We start from the raw sequence: 18,577 nt of genomic DNA on the forward strand, positions 1-18,577 counted from the left end.
CGCACAACGGCACGATCGAGTTCACCAGTCGTGACGCGCACATCGGCGCCCACTCCCGACGCGGTGATCTCGAGATCCTCGGGTACAACCTGCTGCAGTGGGCGTGCGGCCGGCTGCCCTGGCAGGACCACCTGCGGCACGCCAACGCCGTAGCCCGAAGCAAGTGCGAGGCGATGGCCGACGTGAGCACCCTGATGCGCACCTGCTTCCCGCTCGGACTCGTCCCGGGCGCAGGTGAGAGCCGTGATGCGCACCTGCTTCCCGCTCGGACTCGTCCCGGGCGCAGGTGAGAGCCCTGATGCGCACCTGCTTCCCGCTCGGACTCGTCCCGGGCGCAGGTGAGAGCCCTGGTGTGCACCTGCTTCCCGCTCGGATCCATCCTGGGTGCAGGTGAGAGCCCTTATGCGCATGCGGCAACCACTCGGACCCGTCCCGGGTCCAGGTGAGAGCCCTGGTGCGCAGGTGGTAACCGCTCGGACTCGCCACGGGTGCAGATGAGAGCCCTGATGCCCAGGCCGTAGCCGACATTGCTGCGCTGGAACGAACTCCCGTCCTGCTCGGACGCGTCTGGGTTGAGGTGGAGCCAATCTTGGCCAGGGCCGCTACACACATGCTCTAGTGACGTCTGCGGTTGTGCTTGTTGTCTACCGAATGACTGAACGCACTTCTTCGGCTGCGGTTTCAGCGACAGCTGTAAACGTCAAACACCGCCATCAGTATAGACGGTTTGGCTCTCTTTTAATGTTTAGTAGGGCGCCACGATAGAGCGTCATGGAGCGGAGAGCCGCCCCGCGATGTCAAGCGTGCGCGCTTGGCCGAGCTGGTACGTGCTAAGGTGGCGAATTGTGTGTCCGGGGCAGACAAAGAGTTCTTTCTCCGAAACAGCACTCCATCGTCAACAAGGCCGGTGGGAGCCCCCACCGGTCCCTTGACCCCTGGTAAAGGCGCACCGATGGCCCTCCCCCACCGCCAACTCGGACTGGGTGTGCTGTTGTAAAGCGTGCCCCAGCCAGTCCACCGTCTCCATGCCACGGAGGAGACCCCAGAACTCGTGCCAGGTGGGGCACGGTCCTACGGAGTTCAGCCGTGGCTTGCGGTCTGAGACGTCTGGTCTTGCAACTGGCGCAGCAGAGTTCTATTAACACGCGCCCGGGTCGAGAGGGTCAAAGTGACCCCCCGAAGGTTTTTCCAGAATGGTTTCCGAACGCCGCGGTGCAGCCGCGCCAAATTTTGGGCAGTTTTAGAAAATTGAATAGCGGATCGTTCTGTATTAAACTTATTTTTGTCACATTGAAATGTACCTTGTGAGGCCACTGACGTACGGCAGGCCAAAGTCAGACCATGGATTCTGCGAAGTCAGTTTCCAGGGAATCGCTCAATCTGATGCAACAACGGAATGTTGGACGAGACCATTCATCTCTGAGATACTTTTTAGGCTACGCCGCAATTGAATGAATGAATTCCATTGACCTTAGGTCAGTTTTAAAGGTCAGATCAAGGTTAAAGCCAACCTGCTTTGCTACTCTAGGGCTTGTTGCACAGGGTAGTTTCTGGTGCTCAATTCGAATTTATTGATGACAAGAATCGCATTATACATCTTTCATGCACTTCTCAAAGGTCAGAATAGGTCACTGACATAAAACGACTCGGGCCAACATTTTGTTTTTAGGAGCGTGCTGCCGAGTGTAATCTGTACCGCCTATTGAAAGAAAGCTCAAAGCAGTTTTGTATGCTTTTGATCAACATGACCTTTGAAAGGTTAGACAAGGTCACTGACCTTAAATGATCATGTAACGTTTTTCCCAGAACAGGTATCTAGGTTCTGGGGTGCACTTTGCAGACCAACCTGGAGATTGACTTTGTTTGACCTTATTTGCCCCGAAGTTCACGACCTAGGAACTTTAAACATTGACCTAAGTAAGTTCAGGTACAGGTTAACACACTCGATAAATTTGGTGTCTCTAGCTTTCTTAGTTCCTGAAATCTCAGCTGGGGGGGGGGGGGGGCAAATCAACCCCCCTACTCCCACTCGAGCGAAGGGTATCCAACCGGCCACCGGGCGCGTGTTGAGCCGGACCTGGTTTAGGTTTTCACGCCCTATCTTACCTTTTTAGTACACCCTTTTACAGGCGTTTTACTGTGGAATTGAAGGGGAATAAGGGCGAATGTCCTAGATCTCCGGGCTGTTGTCAGCAGTGCTTTTCTTGCAGTCGTAGCGCTACAAGAGACAAGGCTAGCGCCTGAGTATTTCTGCTCTTTAAAAGGATATGCGGTTTTTGCAATGACGCGTTGACGTAGAATATTGCACATGGCGGTGCACTGCTTGCAGTTCACCATAGCGTGCCAGCGAGGAGGGTTAACTTGCGGCTCTCGCATCACGCTGCGACCACGCGGCGCCATCTTAGTCACCATCACATCACTGTTTGTTCGCTTTACCTTCCACCAGGTATCGCCTCGCCATCGGTGCGCATCCAAAATTTGCTGTCTGAACTCACTCTACCATTTCTTCGTCTAGGTGATGGTTTTAATGCTCTGATTCTAAAGGTTCTAATGCTCATCACACTGCACGGGGGTGTGACGTCACGAAATCCGCGGGGGAATGTGGAAGAACTTCATCCGTGGTACTTCACTTTTAATCTAGACGCAGTGAATCTCCAATTCCCAGCTCGTTCAGCACCTCGAGTGGAGTGTCGGAGGTGACCCATTGGGAAGTGACCACTTCTTTGCGTGGATCCGGTTTAACAGAAGGGAATATTGAGTGCTAGGCCGCAACACTGGAGGCGGACTGGTGCGAGCGTGTGACTCGGCTTGAAACATCGTTTTTACCTGACCGAGAGGGTGTCACCTTTAGTGAGCATTGTACTCGTAGACTAAGAATGTGCCAGCAACTGTATCCCATGCGCCCCATGTATCCTGGCGCCCCATGACACCCCAGTTCTGTGCTGGACGGAGGAGTGTCGGAGCGCCGTGCGGGCGCGGTAACGTGCGTTTCGAGCTTTTGGCGCTATGAGTAACGTGGCCAACCTAAAAGCCTTTAAGGAGGCGACAGCTTTTGCTCATGGCACGGTAAGGGAAGCACAGCGTGCTTCCTGGGGCGCTTACGTGAGCACGCTAAAACCGTTTACACGTTAAACCACACTTAACCGTTTTATGCTAAACCAACATCGCAGATTTGGGATAGGATCAAGCGTGTTCTGAGGAAGTTTTTACCTATGCCTCTTCCGGTGCTATGCTTGAACGTTCAGGCTGTGACGCGCCCGTTGGATGTTGCGAACGAGATTGCCCACTGCAGTGTAGGTGGTGACACAAATCCACGATGTGTGCGGCGTAGAACGCGATGTGAGCAATTTGCAGTAGACTTTTCCGAGTGAATGACGTTCATATAATGACTCATTCACCCTGGTCGAGTTGGAATCGGCAACGGCCAGATTTCGCAGCATGTGAGAAGGTCCTGTTACTGTGCACAGCGATATGCTCAAACATCTGCCGTCTCGCGTGCTTCGCGTTCGACCAGTGGTTTTTAATTCGCTTTGGGCCAGAGGTGAATTTATAGTTTCTTGGCGAGCAGCTTCAAGTGCATTGCTCACGCGTCATAGGTGCGGACAGGAAAACGCTCTTGCTCTTCTATCGCTCTCATCAGATCGAAGCTCGACTATGCTTCCTTTGTTTATGACGGCGCTTGTGAGTCAGCAAGGCGCTCATTGGATACCATACATCATACTGCCTTACGTATCGCAACAGGCGCATTCAGGACCTCTCCGACAGCGAGCCTCCTTGTTGAGGCCCACGAGCCCCCTTTGTCCACTAGGACAAAAATATTAGGCATGAGATACGCCTGTAAGTTGGCACAGTTTCCCGATCACCCAATATACAAGTGGGTCTTCTCCCGCCGCACAATACGCATGTTTCTGACTGGGACAGTACATCGGATCGCACCTTTCTGTGTGAGGATGTTCGTACTTTTACAAGAATGTGATATTCGCACACGGCATGTGATCCGTTGGGAAATTCCTGAGACCCCTCCTTGGAGGCTCTATCCACCAGCGGTGGATGTCTCACTTTCCCATTTCGCGAAGGGGCGGGTGTCTCCGGATGAGTTTCGGCTGAGATCTTTGGAGCTGATCGTGTCGTACCCGGATCACAAGAAGACCTTCATGGACGGTTCGAAAGCGGATGCCGGTGTTGGATGTGCTTTTGTCCAAGGTCCTGTTACACGGTCTTTTGCTTTGCATGGTCACGCATCGGTCTTCACATCCGAGCTAATAGCCATTCTTAAAGCACTCCATTTCATTGAAGTTGACAGTGACGACCAACATTTAGTTTTATCGGACTCTCTTAGTAGCCTGATGACACTGCAAGATTTAGATTCATCACATTTCATCGTTCAGAACATTTTAACTCTTCTTACCACACTGTCGCGATCCGGGAAGCAGGTGGTATTCTGCTGGATACCGAGCCACGTTGGCATATCGGATAATGAAGTAGCTGATGCCGCAGCAAGGCGTGCCACACACGCATCTGAAATCCTTACTATGACAGTCCCCGCTAACGACCTGTATGCAGTAGTATCTGCCTTTATGTTGAAGCAGTGGCAAACGAATTGGGATGTGCATGGTGCCAATAAACTGAGAGAGATAAAGCCCCGGTTGGGACCATGGGCGTCCAGCTCTCGTAGGATGAGGCGGGAGGAAGTGACGCTTTGCCGGCTGAGAATAGGCCACGCATACGCAACTCACCGATACCTGTTATGTGGGGAAGACCAACCGCGGTGTCCTCGCTGCGGGGATCGTTACACCGTACGACATGTCTTGATAGATTGTGCCCACCTCGCCTTGGAACGTATGCGCCATTTTGGATCTGGATTCTTGCGTCCAACGCTCTGTGGTATGTTGGGAGACGATTCCAGCTCAGTGCATGACGGTCGCATTTTTAGTTATCTTGAAGACGTACACTTTCATGTCATATATCGAACCAAAACTCATCTCCCCGCTTTTTCAGGCAACTGTTAGATAAAAAGTAGGTTATGGGCGCCATATGACCAACGTAGTCGGTGCGCCCCAAGGCCCAAATCATCATCATCATCAGCTTATGTCGTCCCCTTTGAAAACCGGTTAAGAGTGGGTGGGATCCTTTACATATAGATCCGTTTCTCTCACATCATCGTTTTCTAAGCTGATAGGGAAGATAGAAAGATGGCTTTTTGACAAAGAGGGCGTCTTTGTCGTCACATGATGTCATGCCATTCTTTTAAAGCTATATAGGTATAGTATAGGGGGCTGTCTGGGCACTTCTCTTCAAAAGTTTTAAGTCGACTGTTGTTTCCGCGCCCGTGTTGGGATGTGCTTTCTGAGACGTACCATCAAGTTAACGGTGTGCCCCAAGGTGGTGTCCTGAGCGTACCAATGTTCGCCGTTATGATTAACAACATCGGGGCTGGGTTGCCGTAGTCTGCGGATGGCAGCTTTTTTGTTAATGATTTTACCATTTGGACAAGCGCAGCAAGAGCGCTGGATCCATCGATGGATCGGTGGATCCATCGATGCTGGAGATCCCATCTGGATGCCAGCTGGAGATGCCAAGAGTGCTGGAGATGCCATCGATGGATCGGCATCTCCAGTTGGCTGTGGACCGTGTTGAGAGCTGGGATACCATAAGCTGGTTCACGCTTTCAAATTACAAGACTGTAGTTGCATTGTTATCGTAGTTGGCGATGCGGTGGCCGGTATTCTTCTGTATAGCCAACGCATGCCAATTAAGTCTGTGGCTAGGAACCATCCTGCCAGCTAACGTATAACGTTCATCTTAAGACGCTACGGAAACGCTGTTTGAATTCTTTGAACATACTGAAATGTGTTGCGCGCGTATGTAATGGAGGAGATCAAAGCACGGTTTTGCTATTGTACCGCACAATTATACGCTCTAAGCTGGACTACGCCCGTTTTATTGATCGCAGCGCGTGTGAATCTGCCAAACGCATCCTTGACACCGTCCACCACACCACTCCGCGTGCTATCACAGGGGCGTTCCGCATATCACTCATCGTAAACCTCATGGCAGAATCACACGAGTCGCCCCTGTCAGCGGCGAGGAAAATGGTCTGTATGGGTTATGCGCTTGAGGTGCGACATTTCCTATCGCATCCGGCATGGACGCAGTTTTTTCGCGTCCTGTTGAGCATCCCAGTCACGTTGGGATCGCGGGTAACGAGTTAGCTGACGCGGCCGCCGGGCGAGCAGCGCTGGCTCCATGTGTGTGTTCTCCACCCCTGCTAGACTTCAACCCTGCAATAAAATCCTTTGGTGCACAACAAGTTGCAGCGTTGTTAGGACGGTACAGATGTTGATAAGCTCCGAGCAATAAAACCCCAGCTGGGTCAGTACTTACCTTGTCGCAAAGTGAAGCGGGAAGGGGTGGTCCTCTGCTGACCGCGTATGCCACACGTATGCGACCCACGGCTATCTGTTGGAGTGAGCCGATAAGCCTGTCTGTCATCGATGTGGTATTGATCTCACCGTTCGCCATGTGATTATATCGCGTCCGCATCTCGTGGAGGAACGCCGACGTCACTTTGGAGAGCATGACTCATCCTGACGCTCTGTTACAAACTAGGAGACAACTCGCGCTTCGCGAAATCCTAACAGGTGTCTGTTTCGTTAACACCATCAACTGCGGGGCTATTTACACAGTTTATTAGTTGGGTAAAGCCCTCGCTATGGACGTGAAATGACTGCTGCGGTCGGCGCAACCGAGGACACCAATAACGAACAAGATGTTTAATGGAGTGTGAGGTCATGCCGGGTGTATTCTCTCCCCGGCGATACTGAAGAAGACATATTGTAAGGGATTCCAATTATCCCCGGATTGGACACCCTTAGCGTCAGAGGCGATACGTACTTTGTTGGCTGTAGGAGTCTATACTTAATGTTTGTTTCTTTTTTAAATGATGATATGTGCTTCGTTTCATGCCTGCCTCTATGCTATGGTTCTTTGCTTCATTTGTCTCTTCTTCGTAGGGCAAATGGATTCCCTTGCACTCTCCTGAGACTCCTTGACTTTGGGGAACAGGAGTCATGTGGAAACAAGTCAGGAAAGTACATACAGTGACCATGTGCTTTCCTTTGCTTTGGTGCTTTGTTGTTGTAGTCGCGTCAAAAACGCTGACCACGAATGACAAAGTCGTGAACAATACAAAACAATCAAACTTGAACGAACACAATTATGTTAAAAACACTTATGGACTGCACCGCTCTGGGCCCAATTTCGGCAAAACTCTGGCAAAAAGTCCGTCGTTTTGCGCAAGCTGTATGGGGCGCTTCGTGATCTCTGTAGCCAATGTAAAACACACATTTAAGTTACATGCAACGACGACAGTCGTCCGTGAATCGTCGGTTTCCAAGAAAAGTTGGTAACTACAGCTTGCGCTCGGTAGGCCCAGTGTTTAGGAAATCCGGCGTTGTATTATACACCATACGATAGATAGACGGACGGTCGCTCAAACAATGCTTTTTATACGCTGAGTTTGGCCGTATAATACCGCACGGGGCCGCCAGAATAATTTTGCAGTACCGATTACCAAGATCCTAAAAAAATTTCCTGACCAGTGGGGTTTCATTTTTACTATTTATTACTTTCTGAGGCCGTTGTGATGTGGATCCATGGGAATTAAATGCTTCATTGGTTCGGGGCACCTCTTTTTATGAAATATGTAGAAAAAACAAATTGCTTAGATGCCTGGCAGGTCTAAATCTTTGACGATTTGTCTTGGCGTGGGTTTGCTGAGTGTGCTGGAGCCAATTGTTCTAAGTGAATAGGTGTGCAAAAAATGGCGTGGAAAGCTAAAAGGCAATGTCATGCCATTGGCCGCATCCATCTGGCGTCCGATCGTATTGCCGCATGTCTATGGTGTGCGATGGTATGCTGTGCTGGGTGCTGTACCGCATCTGGCGGTATGCTTTGCTGGGTGCTGTACTGCATCTGGCGGTATGCTTTGCTGGGTGCTGTACTGCATCTGGCGGTATGCCGTGTAAGTATTGATCTCCGGCATCTGCCGCTTCCAACAGAGGCGATCCAGCGATACCTGGAGCTGGTTGCAGCGATGCCGTTTGATGCCACGCCCGACTACGACGGCCTACGGGCCGCGCTGCGGAGCGGACTGCACGCTCTCGGCTCCCCGCCAGCCCGGCTTCGCTTCTCTCCGGGGGAGGTGAGCGGCGGGGGCCGGCGCTCTGGCGCATCGCGGCGCGCGCCGGCGCGTGGCTGGACGGGTACTGCTGTGGAGCACTCGGCGGGGGCGGCGCTCTGGCGCATCGCGGCGCGCGCCGGCGCGTGGCTGGACGGGTACTGCTGTGGAGCACGGGGCGGGGAGGCCGAGGTCGCAGGCTACTGGTGGCGGGTGCCCCCCGATCGCACGTCCGGATATGGACCCTGTCCAAATTGGGTCTTCTGTTTTCCCTACAAGAAAACTGGCACTGACGCCGTCTACTCCAGCATAGTAATTGAAATTTCAGGACTAAGTATTTGTAGTGTATGAATAAAGAAAAACAGTTTTTAGATGTCATATGAATATGGCATCCCGTAATGGTATTGTGTGGTGCATTGAACATACCATACGTTTTTGTCCTGATGACGACGTCTCGTGGTCTGTACTGTAGCGTTGAGCAATAGCTTTATGCACTCACTTTTTAAGCATTAAAAGCGGCCCACGTTCCGATGGTGGTATTTGCCCAGGTAGGCTATTTCATGTACAGTAGCGTTAACGCTCTGCTCTGGCAGCTTCGGTTTGTTTTCAGCAGAGCTAGGTGACTGGAAAAGGAATCCCTAGATGCTCTACTTCACCTCTTGTCATGGTGGAAGACAGTCTTGAGTCATGGTGGGAGGTGGTTTTGAGCTACAGTGGGAGGCAGTCTTGAGTCATGGTGGGAGGCGGTCTGGAGTCATGTTGCGAGGCGGTCTTGAATTATAATAAGAGGAAGTCTTGAGTCGTGGTGAGAGACAGTATTGAGTCATGTTGGGAGGCAGTCTTGACTGATGTTGGGAGGCGGTATTGAGTCATGATGGGAGGCAGGCATAGCCCGAGGGACAAGAGAAGTATCGCTACGACCAACTTCACCCTCGCCCAATTTCGTTGACATGAGTCGTGCACAAGCCATTTGATAGAACGACGAACGTTTGTCTGATACGATGCATTGAATATTGTGGATGTTTTTCAAACAACCAGTGTAGGTTTCGACAGAATCCATGTACTTTTGACAATATATCGATTTTAGTTACTAACATATGACAATCCTTTCAACGAGGATGCGATGAGACTTCCATTCTTTGACGTCGAGCTAACTTACGGCACCCGCTTACGCTTTGGTATCCTGGAAGCGTCTATGTTGCGGACCACAATTGCTGACGTGCCCATGCTCAACCACAGCACCGGTGGTCATGAACTATACGCCAATCGATCCAACATAGTGAGTTATGTGTGTGCGTTTTCAACGTGAGATTACTAGAATGGTTTAGCTACTAGATATGCCAATTAAGTATTTTATGTGGCCAGATCACAGTCGGAACCCATAACAATGTCATGCTCCAAACCTATAGGAGATACACTCACAAGAACTAAAAACAACCAAAAGCAAAAAAAAAAAACCAGCTCGGCGTGCCGCGCTGGTTTTCTCCTTTTTCAGCGTCATGACCTTGGAAAAAACATTGTGAGTCCAAAGTTCCGATGCTGAGTTAATGACCTTCAATGCACCAGGAGGTACTAGTCAAGCGGCGTTATAGTACTAAACAACGATTCTGTTGACGGTGCTCAGTATTTCGAATTGCCCTCAATTTGAAGAGGCAAGGCCCTGTATATCAGGTACGGTTCTCCGGCGATTTGACGGCCACGTCACGTGGTCCCTGGGCGACACCGTTTGTCCGTGACATTGACTTGGGAACTGCCACGAGATGCGGACGAGCCGTCTGATAGGGCAGGTGTTCACGTCAGTGGGACAAGGGCCCTGCGGCCTCTGCGGGGAGGACAGGGACCTGGGCCTAAGAATGATAGAGCCCAGAAAGGTTGAGCGAAATATTACGCTTTTAATGAGACACGTTAATCCAGAAAATGTCCCAAGGCTGTTTAGACAGTACCTTTAAAATACGTCAGAAATGATAACTTATTCAAGCCCCAACACTTAATAAACGGTTCTACGTTAAAGGCTGCATAAATACACGACTAAGCCGGAAGCGTACAATAACCCACATCGAGTATCGAATTAGAAAATTGCTCACCGTGATCATCAGGCACCACGGGTGTCACCTGAACCCCAGCAGCGTGCATAACCCCTCCCCCAAATTGCTGAAGTCGGGTCTCATGATGAAGTTTGTGCGTTAAGCGTAGGTCGGAGTTGCCTTATAGCCTGCCGGTGCTGAGGTCTTGAGGTGAGCGTATTGTCTTTAAGTGTTGCCAAAATTGTTATGACAAAGTTCAAATCAAGTTATAAAACCAGCATCTATTGCGATATGCTCCATTGTTGCATGTCGATCTACCATATGTTTTTTTAAAATAATGATTATGTTCTGCTTAAATGTGCGTCTCCAAGATGTTCATTAAACGGGCCACAAATGCTGCGCTCTGTTTCTCTTACATATCTGATTCTTTTCAAGTGTAGCATTTCACTTAACCCTTCTGAACCCTTCTCAATCTTGAGAATGAGCGCAGCCGAAAATATTAGATGCAGGTAACGTGGTCATTGCTCGGCACTGTAAAGTCGTTAAACCAGTTATATGACACTTATTAGCCCAGGGTAAGAACTTTGAACTCATGTCGCCGAAGAACCAGGCGTTAAAGGACAATTTAATCATCCGCAACCTTACAAAAGGTGCAAGGTGTGTGCGTAAAGTTCCTGAAACGCGATGGAAAAGCACATGCTGCGATCGGTCGTTGCTCCCAAGCTGTGAACCCGATTTAAACGACAGTTATCATTCGATTCAGAGTGGTCGATTTACTGATCCTTATACAATCGTGTGACCTTGTTCGTAGGTGACGGGTCATTATAGGACTCATAGGATGTTTTTAGACTTGCTAGTCTCATGGTCTGAAACTACCCTGTCGGTGGTTACGAAACTCGCCATTCGCTTCAGCAGGGTCCAGCTACTCATTTTTTCCGGATTGGTGATCCCAATGTAGGTCACGGGTCACCAAATGACATAAGCATTATTGTCAATCCTGCTGACGGTCCTATGCTCCGAAACTACTCAATCGGTGGATTTTCATGAAACCTTCGCTCATTCAGCGCGAACGAGTTCTTAGCTCGGCTTGGATTTGGCGAGTTTGACATAGGTCTAGGGCCAGAAAATGACCTTACGTCGTCAGGCGTGCTGACTGTCGCATGCTCCACAATTGTCCGGTTGATTTTCAAGAAACCTTCACCTGTTTCTGCAAGGCTTGTAGCCGAAATTTCAAGAACGCTCTTCCTGTTATTTAACGGGCAATAAGACCATTAGCACCGCCCTTACGTATGCGCAATGTTCATCGCAGCTGCACTGAACACCTTACGATTTTCGTGAAGCCTTTACCCTTTGAGTAGCCATGTTCGATTTAGTTGCCCTTAACCAATCTGGTGAACTTCACATACGTTACGGATCGATAAATGCGCAAACCTGTTCGTCATTTTTAAGAAAATTGTCCCTAAACACTCATTGCATTGGCATTGCCTGGTGACCTAGTTTGAGTTTCGAGTGAACAGATATGCTGTAAACCATCTATCGATTCGGGACGCAGCCATACGACAAGCCCTTAGGTACGCCTAACGTCGTGACATTGTTAACAAGGTACAAAAGGGATGATTTCGCGAACACGGGGCGTTTTTCATTGAAAACTACAACGACAATTTTTCCGTGTTCGAGTGGCTGGCGGGGGGAAGGGAGGTACGAAGTACGCCCATGACCGCCACAGCTTGGTTGTTAATCGGGCCGGCGGGAGCCATGCCGGCAGTGGGCCGTGTCGTGTGGCCTGTGACCGGGCCAACTGGTGATGGTCTGTTGCAGGAGTCGGGCGCGCCTGCGCGGGGGAGAGCCCGGTCGGCCAACCGCCGTAACCGCTCCCCCCTCCAGCCGGTGCAGGATTCGTCTCCGCTGCCTCACAGTCGCCGGCGAGCAGCTCCCAAGCAGCGGGCTCGCGGCCGGCCCGTCGACGTCACCTCCGGTCAGAGCAGTGAGGATGAACAACAGCCGGCCGCTTCCGTCGATAACTACGCGACGGACGTTCGGGCGCGGGCGGCGGCCGGCAAGGGAGGCCGAAGGCTGCCGTCCGCTGTTACCAAGCGCAGACAAGCAGTGAGTCACAGGTCCTGCCGGAACCGGCCGTCCGTCGACAGTGAGGACAGCGAGGGTGAGAGCGTCGGGACGAGGGCCCGCGCCACCCGCTCGGTGAGCAACAGAGCGGCGGAGACCTAATGGGACCTTTGACACCGTGACCGGGCTGTGGGGTCAGCAGGCCAGTCGCCGCTGGTGACTGGCCTGCCGGCCGGGGCACGTCATGACAGTGCCGCGTCCTCCTTCTTTTGGGCTAGTTGGTGTCGCCCATCCGCTGCGCCTCACCCCCATTGCTGCCGACAACTGCCCGGCGGTCCGTGTGCCCAACTCACACGCTGGCATTCATACTGTGCGAATCACAGCGCAGCCGTCACGCTGCACCGTTTGTCCGACGTGCGCGGCTGCCGTACATGTTCACCGCTGTATGTCATGTGCGCCGGCTGTGCTGGCTTCTGGCGGGGCTCTGTGATCGGCGACCGTCTGACACGTGTGACCCTCGACCCAGAGTGCCGCGGTCAAGTCGCGCAGCGCTAACGGTGTCGGCTACGACAACTTGACACCGTCCATGCGGGCCGTGCTGGACCAGCGGGCGCAGAAGAAACACACCAAGTGGGTACACGTCCGCAGCAGACGTCCACAGGGGAACGGGGATCGGAGTGTGACAAAACACTTAGGCTGTGGTATCAAATGGGTCGCCGCTTGTTCACTTGACCGTGGGTTTCACTGGTGTGCTAGTCTTATGGCGTCCCGTTTGCACGTTGGTGAACTCATTGAAGATAGGTTATCACTCTTGGCGTGATGGTGTTTCGCCGTGCGAACTGACTGTCGCCCCGGGACGCCACGCAGCGGGCCACGGTTTTTTACCCGTTGTCGAGCCGTGCTGACTTTGCACCGGGGGAGCACCGACCCCGGAGATATGGATTCTTTGGTTTCCCACAGGTTGCCGCGCGGCCGCGGCCGGGGTGTCCGGGCGGCCGTCGGCGCCGCTACATCACGGCCGGAGGACAGCGACGAGCCTGACACTGCGACAGCGGCGATGGCGCAGGGTCGCGCCGCGCGAGCCGCCGCCCGCCAGGCCCGCTTGTCCTCGTCCGGGACCGGCGTGGCGACGGCGGCCCACTCGCCGCCGCCAGCAGACTGCGACGAGCAAATGTTCTACACGCCCCCGAGCGCACCGGCGCGCCGTCGCAGTGGCCGGCTCCGCGTCAGCCGGTCTCCAGAACTGTGGTGACGCCTCAGAGCTCCGCCGGCGAAGAGTTGGGCCGAGGTGCAGCACCGTGCCGCGCCGGAGGGATTGGACTAGGAAGGGTAATAGGTTTCGTCGCTCATGCTTATGATCCGCTCCCTCTGGAGTATTCCGCTCCAACAGCTTTTACGCGAATCGCCTCAGTTGGCAGTGTGACCGCATTCATGTATATCGAAGCAACATTCCACAGCAAGCGTCAGGAGCAACATTCATACCCTACGTCTCCCGACGAAGGAAGCGAAGGCATCCAATGGGAATGGCCTATCAGGCGCGAGCCTCACTGTGCAGCCATCTTGTCGCCCTACGGAGTGGCGTGGCTTCTGCTTCACGGAGGAAAAGATACTTCAGTCGCGGAATTCTTCACGTGGAACTGAACTTTTCAATATACTTTACTGCGCACCTTAACACGTGAACTTCACGGAATTGCACGGAAGGTTTTATTCTTTCGACAATTGTAGTAGAATACGTTATTTCCGGTAAGCAAACAGCGCAAATACCTCGGATGCTGTCCAGAAGTGTCACTTTCTGGAATCGGTTCGTGGGTGAGCCGGCAAGGTTGACCCAACCCACGATCAACGAAAACAGGTCTCGTTCATTGTTTATCGAAGGAAGTCAATCGTGTAGAGCAAACTGTTTCATGCACAGTGGCGCGGCTCGGCACGTACGGACGAAAGGCTATGGAAGCCTTCAGGTACATTGCCAGGATGAATGTATCTCTATATTCGCAGGACCGTCTCAACAGACATGTCGATGACTGAAAGGACAGACTGGGTAAAGGGTGCTGGCTTGACGGAACACAGGAGAGACCGTCTTGAAGAATTTTGTGACCGGTGCACTTCACGTCAATGCGCTGCACAAAATATGCGGATCCCAATCTCGGGACGCCTTGCGGTACAAACAGCTGAATGACATACAACTGGGCTGCACGTAAACCATGTCCCTCATTAAATTTGCATATAATTAGGCTTTACAACAATACACCCCATGGCAACTGAAGAACCAGTCGTTATGTTTTGAGTACCGAGTGCAACACGTATATGCTCCTATCTCTAGTCACATGAGTGAAGTCGTCCAAAGCATCTCTTGGGTACGGGTACGGGTATCTACACTAGCGAGTAAGTCTGCCGCTTCCCTAGTACGTCCTCGATTTAACGACACAGCGCGCAGGCGAAGAGGTATTCGAGGCAGCGGAACGCTGTGCGTATTATTTGTCGTAAGTGGGGTTTTCTCCCGCCCTACGTTGTAGTGACGTCACTGGTGCCGAGACTTCAGTGCGGCGCGGGCACTAGTAGCGGGCATAACGCTGCAGAGCTTCTGATCCGGATCTACTGAATCTTCGTGCTGACAGGGAAAAATCTGTTAGCGGCAAGTATACATGACCAGTGAGCCGATCATGTAGAACTGGATGTCAAACAGAGCAGGACTGATATGACATAAGACGGCCGGAACGTCGATATCTCGTCGCATCCATAACGAACAAAAATTGTTAGCGGCATGCGTGTATGACCAGCGAGCCAATCGCGTAGAATCCAGCGTAGAATCCAGCGTCGAATCCAAACGATGCGTTTGGCAAGACTCTGCGGCCGACCGTTGCGATGATATCCCCCCCCCCCCGCCCTCCCACGCACACACCGCCTTTACGTGTCGGGGGGGGGGGATTGTGTGCTTCAGTTATCCTACAGGCGGCTGGGGGGGAGGGGGGGGGCTTGTAAAGCGCCCATTCCGGCCAGAGGGGAGGAGCCAGACGAAACGTGGCTCCCGCAAGGGCTCTTCCTTTGGTCAGAGCAGAGATTAGCAATTCCTTGGCCCCAGCCTCCAGTCTTGCTTGGGGCTTGCTGTACCCCGTTGGATCTGCAGGTAGCGATGCAGGGATCCTGGACGTTGTGGGAGCTGTCCTGCGGGTCAGTCGCGGCAGTCTCCCAACGCCTGTTTTTGGCTCGAAGGCGTGATCCTGCGGGTGCCTCGTGGCGACTGGAAGACAGTATATCACGATGCACCATGGGAGGGTACATCGTGATGTACTACCTGGCGTTCGAGCGAGTGAGTAGCGACGAGGTGACTGAGGGACTCACCTCGCACGTTGACGTAAGGACGTAGCGCATAATTAACAGACGTGGTGGAAACGAAAGGTCGACAGACTCACTCGTCCTCACTTTTGACATGCCAAACATCCCTAAGAAGGTGAAGGTAAAGGTAGGAGATGTAGGTAAGAGGTGTACGTGCCATGTACAAAAGAACGCACCCAAAACACACGCTGTGGCAGGAAAAACGTCAGAAACAAACGGATCTTGTACGTGCAACATTGCCGACGTCCTGAGCAAGCTGACAGTAACCGATTGTATTGGCTTTGCGGAAAAACTTGGACCTACTTGTATTCAAAAGCAGTCTTCCGCGCCCTTATTCCGCGAGAAGGGGTTAAACCCCTCGGAGCAGGGTCTTACCTTTCCTGCTTCATGCACACTAGAGTTGACCCAGACGGTGGAAACAGCTTCTACAGCGTTGGGGGGGGGGGGGGGGGGGGAGGGGGAATAGACTGTTGTCCAACGTGACCGGCGACCGTGTCTAAACCGGCGCCCGAATGCTTTAAAAAACTCGCATGGATTTTCATTCAACCAACCCCAACGGAAATGGCACCGGCTCAGACTGACGAGGATGGACGACTGTCCCTCTGCTTCGGCGGAGGGGCGAAGCGGTCCTTTTAGCATCGGTGAAGTGCCGCTGCCACGGACTAATTGCCACTCAATCCCGTTGGAGCGGACTAGGGGTGGGAGAGTGGGAGGACCGGGGACTGCCGGGCAGGCTACTCAGTCTTGCCCCTGGATTCTCGTCCTTGCCAGCAGCAAACAAGATTTGTCTGATCTGTCGCCCTTTCAGCGACGTAGCGGACGTGATCTACTTGGCAATGTGACGCGCTGTGACAAACTTAGAAATGGAGCGCTCGAGGCGGAATTTTTGAATGGAGCGTAAACGGAAAAGACAGTGAAAGCGACATCATTCACATACACCTTAGTGATAAAGGTGGAAGGCGAGACGTAACTACCCATCACAGTTACAGCTCACAAAACAAAGCCATTCTCGCGGGATCATTAACTGTTTTGACTCGTCGGATGAGGGTCAGGAGACGAGAGCACCTGGTACCAACAAACAATATTATCTGTACTTTCAGCTGTGTGGATGTTCCCTCAGAACTAGATGGTCACGTGAAAGTGAAAGTTCACCTGTGCGTTCCAAGCCCTATGGGCCGTTTTCGACGTCTTCGCTCTGGCCACACAAAAGACTACTGCGGGAACAAACCGTCTTGTGGGAAATGTGCTGAGACTGGCCACACTAGCGAGAACTGCATCGCTGTGCCACCGAAATGTGTGAATTGTGACAAAAACCAGATCCCGCTTATAACATTTGACCGTGCTTGTCGGGCGTCCTCTCGAGAGAGAAAGATTATCTCCATCAAGTGCTCTCGGCGCATCTCTTTCCGAGAGGCACGGGAGATTTACAATAGCTCACACCCCAGTGTCTTACGCAAGCGCAGTGACTCGTTCCCACACAAACGTGGTTCATCATAAGATCAGCTCGGACTGTATGAACCTGGCGCAGTTTATCACACTTCCCCAGTCATTTGGGTTGACTTGCAGACCGGCAGCGGGTTCGGATGTTTCGTCTGCGTCCGCGGAGCCCGTCGCACCGCCGGTGGCTGCGGCGCCGGCGGCCTCCGTGCCGCCGGTCTCCCCGGTCGGAGAGACGCTGGAGGGCGAGGAGTGGACTCTGAGGTCGGGAGGGGCAAAGAGCAAAGAGCAAACCAGACACGTTCCGGGAAAGGGGAGCCGACCACGGCGTCTCCCTCAACAACTACGAGCAGGACTTCACCCGGCGAGGCAGTGATGGAGGCCTTGCGGCGCGGTGAGGTGGAGAAGAGGGCCCACGAGGCCAGGCGAGCGAGTGTGGTCGAGCAGGCGAGGGCGGCCAGGTGGTCCCCGGGGCTACCGATTCATCGGCCCCGGCGGGGGACGGCGAGAAGTCCACTCCCTTGGGGTCTGCCGGAGCGTCGGTGCCGGCGATGGCTAGCGGTGCGCCGTCCTCTGGGTTGGCTGGTGGGGTGCCGTCCTCTGGTTGGCTGGTGGGGTGCCGTCCTCTGGGTTGGCTGGTGGGGGGCCGTCCCTCTGGGTTGGCTGGTGGGGTGCCGTCCTCTGGGTTGGCTGGTGGGGGTGCCGTCCTCTGGGTTGGCTGGTGGGGTGCCGTCCTCTGGGTTGGCTGGTGGGGCCGTCCTCTGGGTTGGCTGGTGGGGTGCCGTCCTCTGGGTTGGCTGGTGGGGTGCCGTCCTCTGGGTTGGCTGGTGGGGTGCCGTCCTGGGTTGGCTGGTGGGGTGCCGTCCTCTGGGTTGGCTGGTGGGGTGCCGTCCTCGGGAGGGTGCGCCTCCACGCCCGGGTGGCGCGTTGGGCCGCCGCTTGTTCCGTCCCGAATGGGCCCCCCGCCGCCGCCTCCGCTTTCCGCTGCGCCTGCTCAGTCCCTGCCGCCCCCGGCGACCCCGCTCCGTCCCCGAGGCGGTTGGATCCTCCTACCGCCCCGGGCCGCCCCCCTCCCCCCCCCCCCCAATCGCGGATTGATGTGGAGAGGCTCGCCGGCGGACGAGGGAAATCCGCGAGCGCGGCTGAAATTTCAGTCAAGCTCGAATGAAGGTCGTTCGAGTTCTGCGGACGGGAGGCTGCACCGAAGTGGAGGTGTGCACCCTCGTGTGCACTTCAGGGAGTTGGGGGCTTCGTCTAGTGCGGCAGAACACTTCTAGTCAGCTTACTCCTTTTTACAATCAGAAACAATTTTCTGTCACCTTTTCACGCAGCCCACCTTTTTCCTACGTTCGTAGTTGTAAGCTTCGTTTTCGAACCAGGTTTTGCGCAGGCCATTCTACCCTGGAATTGCAGAGGCCTACGAACCAGTGCCCAGGATTTGCACGCTGTGCTTAGTCACCGTTGTCCGGTTGCTGCCTGCCTCCAGGAAACGAAGATTGCGCCGGATTCTCACTGCCCATCCAAGGTTACCCAGTTTTTA

At 53.4% G+C, this 18,577-nt stretch overlaps 1 protein-coding gene across 1 annotated transcript; it reads left to right on the forward strand.

Moving 5' to 3' along the window:
- LOC119093384 (uncharacterized) lies at positions 1-13,519 on the forward strand. Its single transcript, XM_037216340.1, has 5 exons — positions 1-234; positions 8,061-8,203; positions 12,022-12,309; positions 12,794-12,897; positions 13,228-13,519. The coding sequence occupies exons 1-5, from the start codon at positions 174-176 to the stop codon at positions 13,517-13,519; spliced, it is 888 nt and encodes a 295-aa protein (XP_037072235.1). The 5' UTR covers positions 1-173.
- Positions 13,520-18,577: the final 5,058 nt, after the last annotated feature.

The sequence above is a fragment of the Pollicipes pollicipes genome, unplaced genomic scaffold, assembly GCF_011947565.3.
Source record: "Pollicipes pollicipes isolate AB1234 unplaced genomic scaffold, Ppol_2.1 Scaffold_4002;HRSCAF=4701_pilon_pilon_pilon, whole genome shotgun sequence".
In the NCBI taxonomy this organism is placed as follows: domain Eukaryota; kingdom Metazoa; phylum Arthropoda; class Thecostraca; order Pollicipedomorpha; family Pollicipedidae; genus Pollicipes; species Pollicipes pollicipes.

What these genes read in the sequence shown, in the direction of transcription:
- LOC119093384 (XM_037216340.1), top strand. Translation starts at nt 174, where the DNA reads ATGGCCGACGTGAGCACCCTGATGCGCACCTGCTTCCCGCTCGGACTC. An exon ending in TTACCAAGCGCAGACAAGCA is followed by an intron (nt 12,310 to 12,793) that starts GTGAGTCACAGG and finishes CCCTCGACCCAG; the next exon opens with AGTGCCGCGGTCAAGTCGCG. An exon ending in GCGCAGAAGAAACACACCAA is followed by an intron (nt 12,898 to 13,227) that starts GTGGGTACACGT and finishes GGTTTCCCACAG; the next exon opens with GTTGCCGCGCGGCCGCGGCC.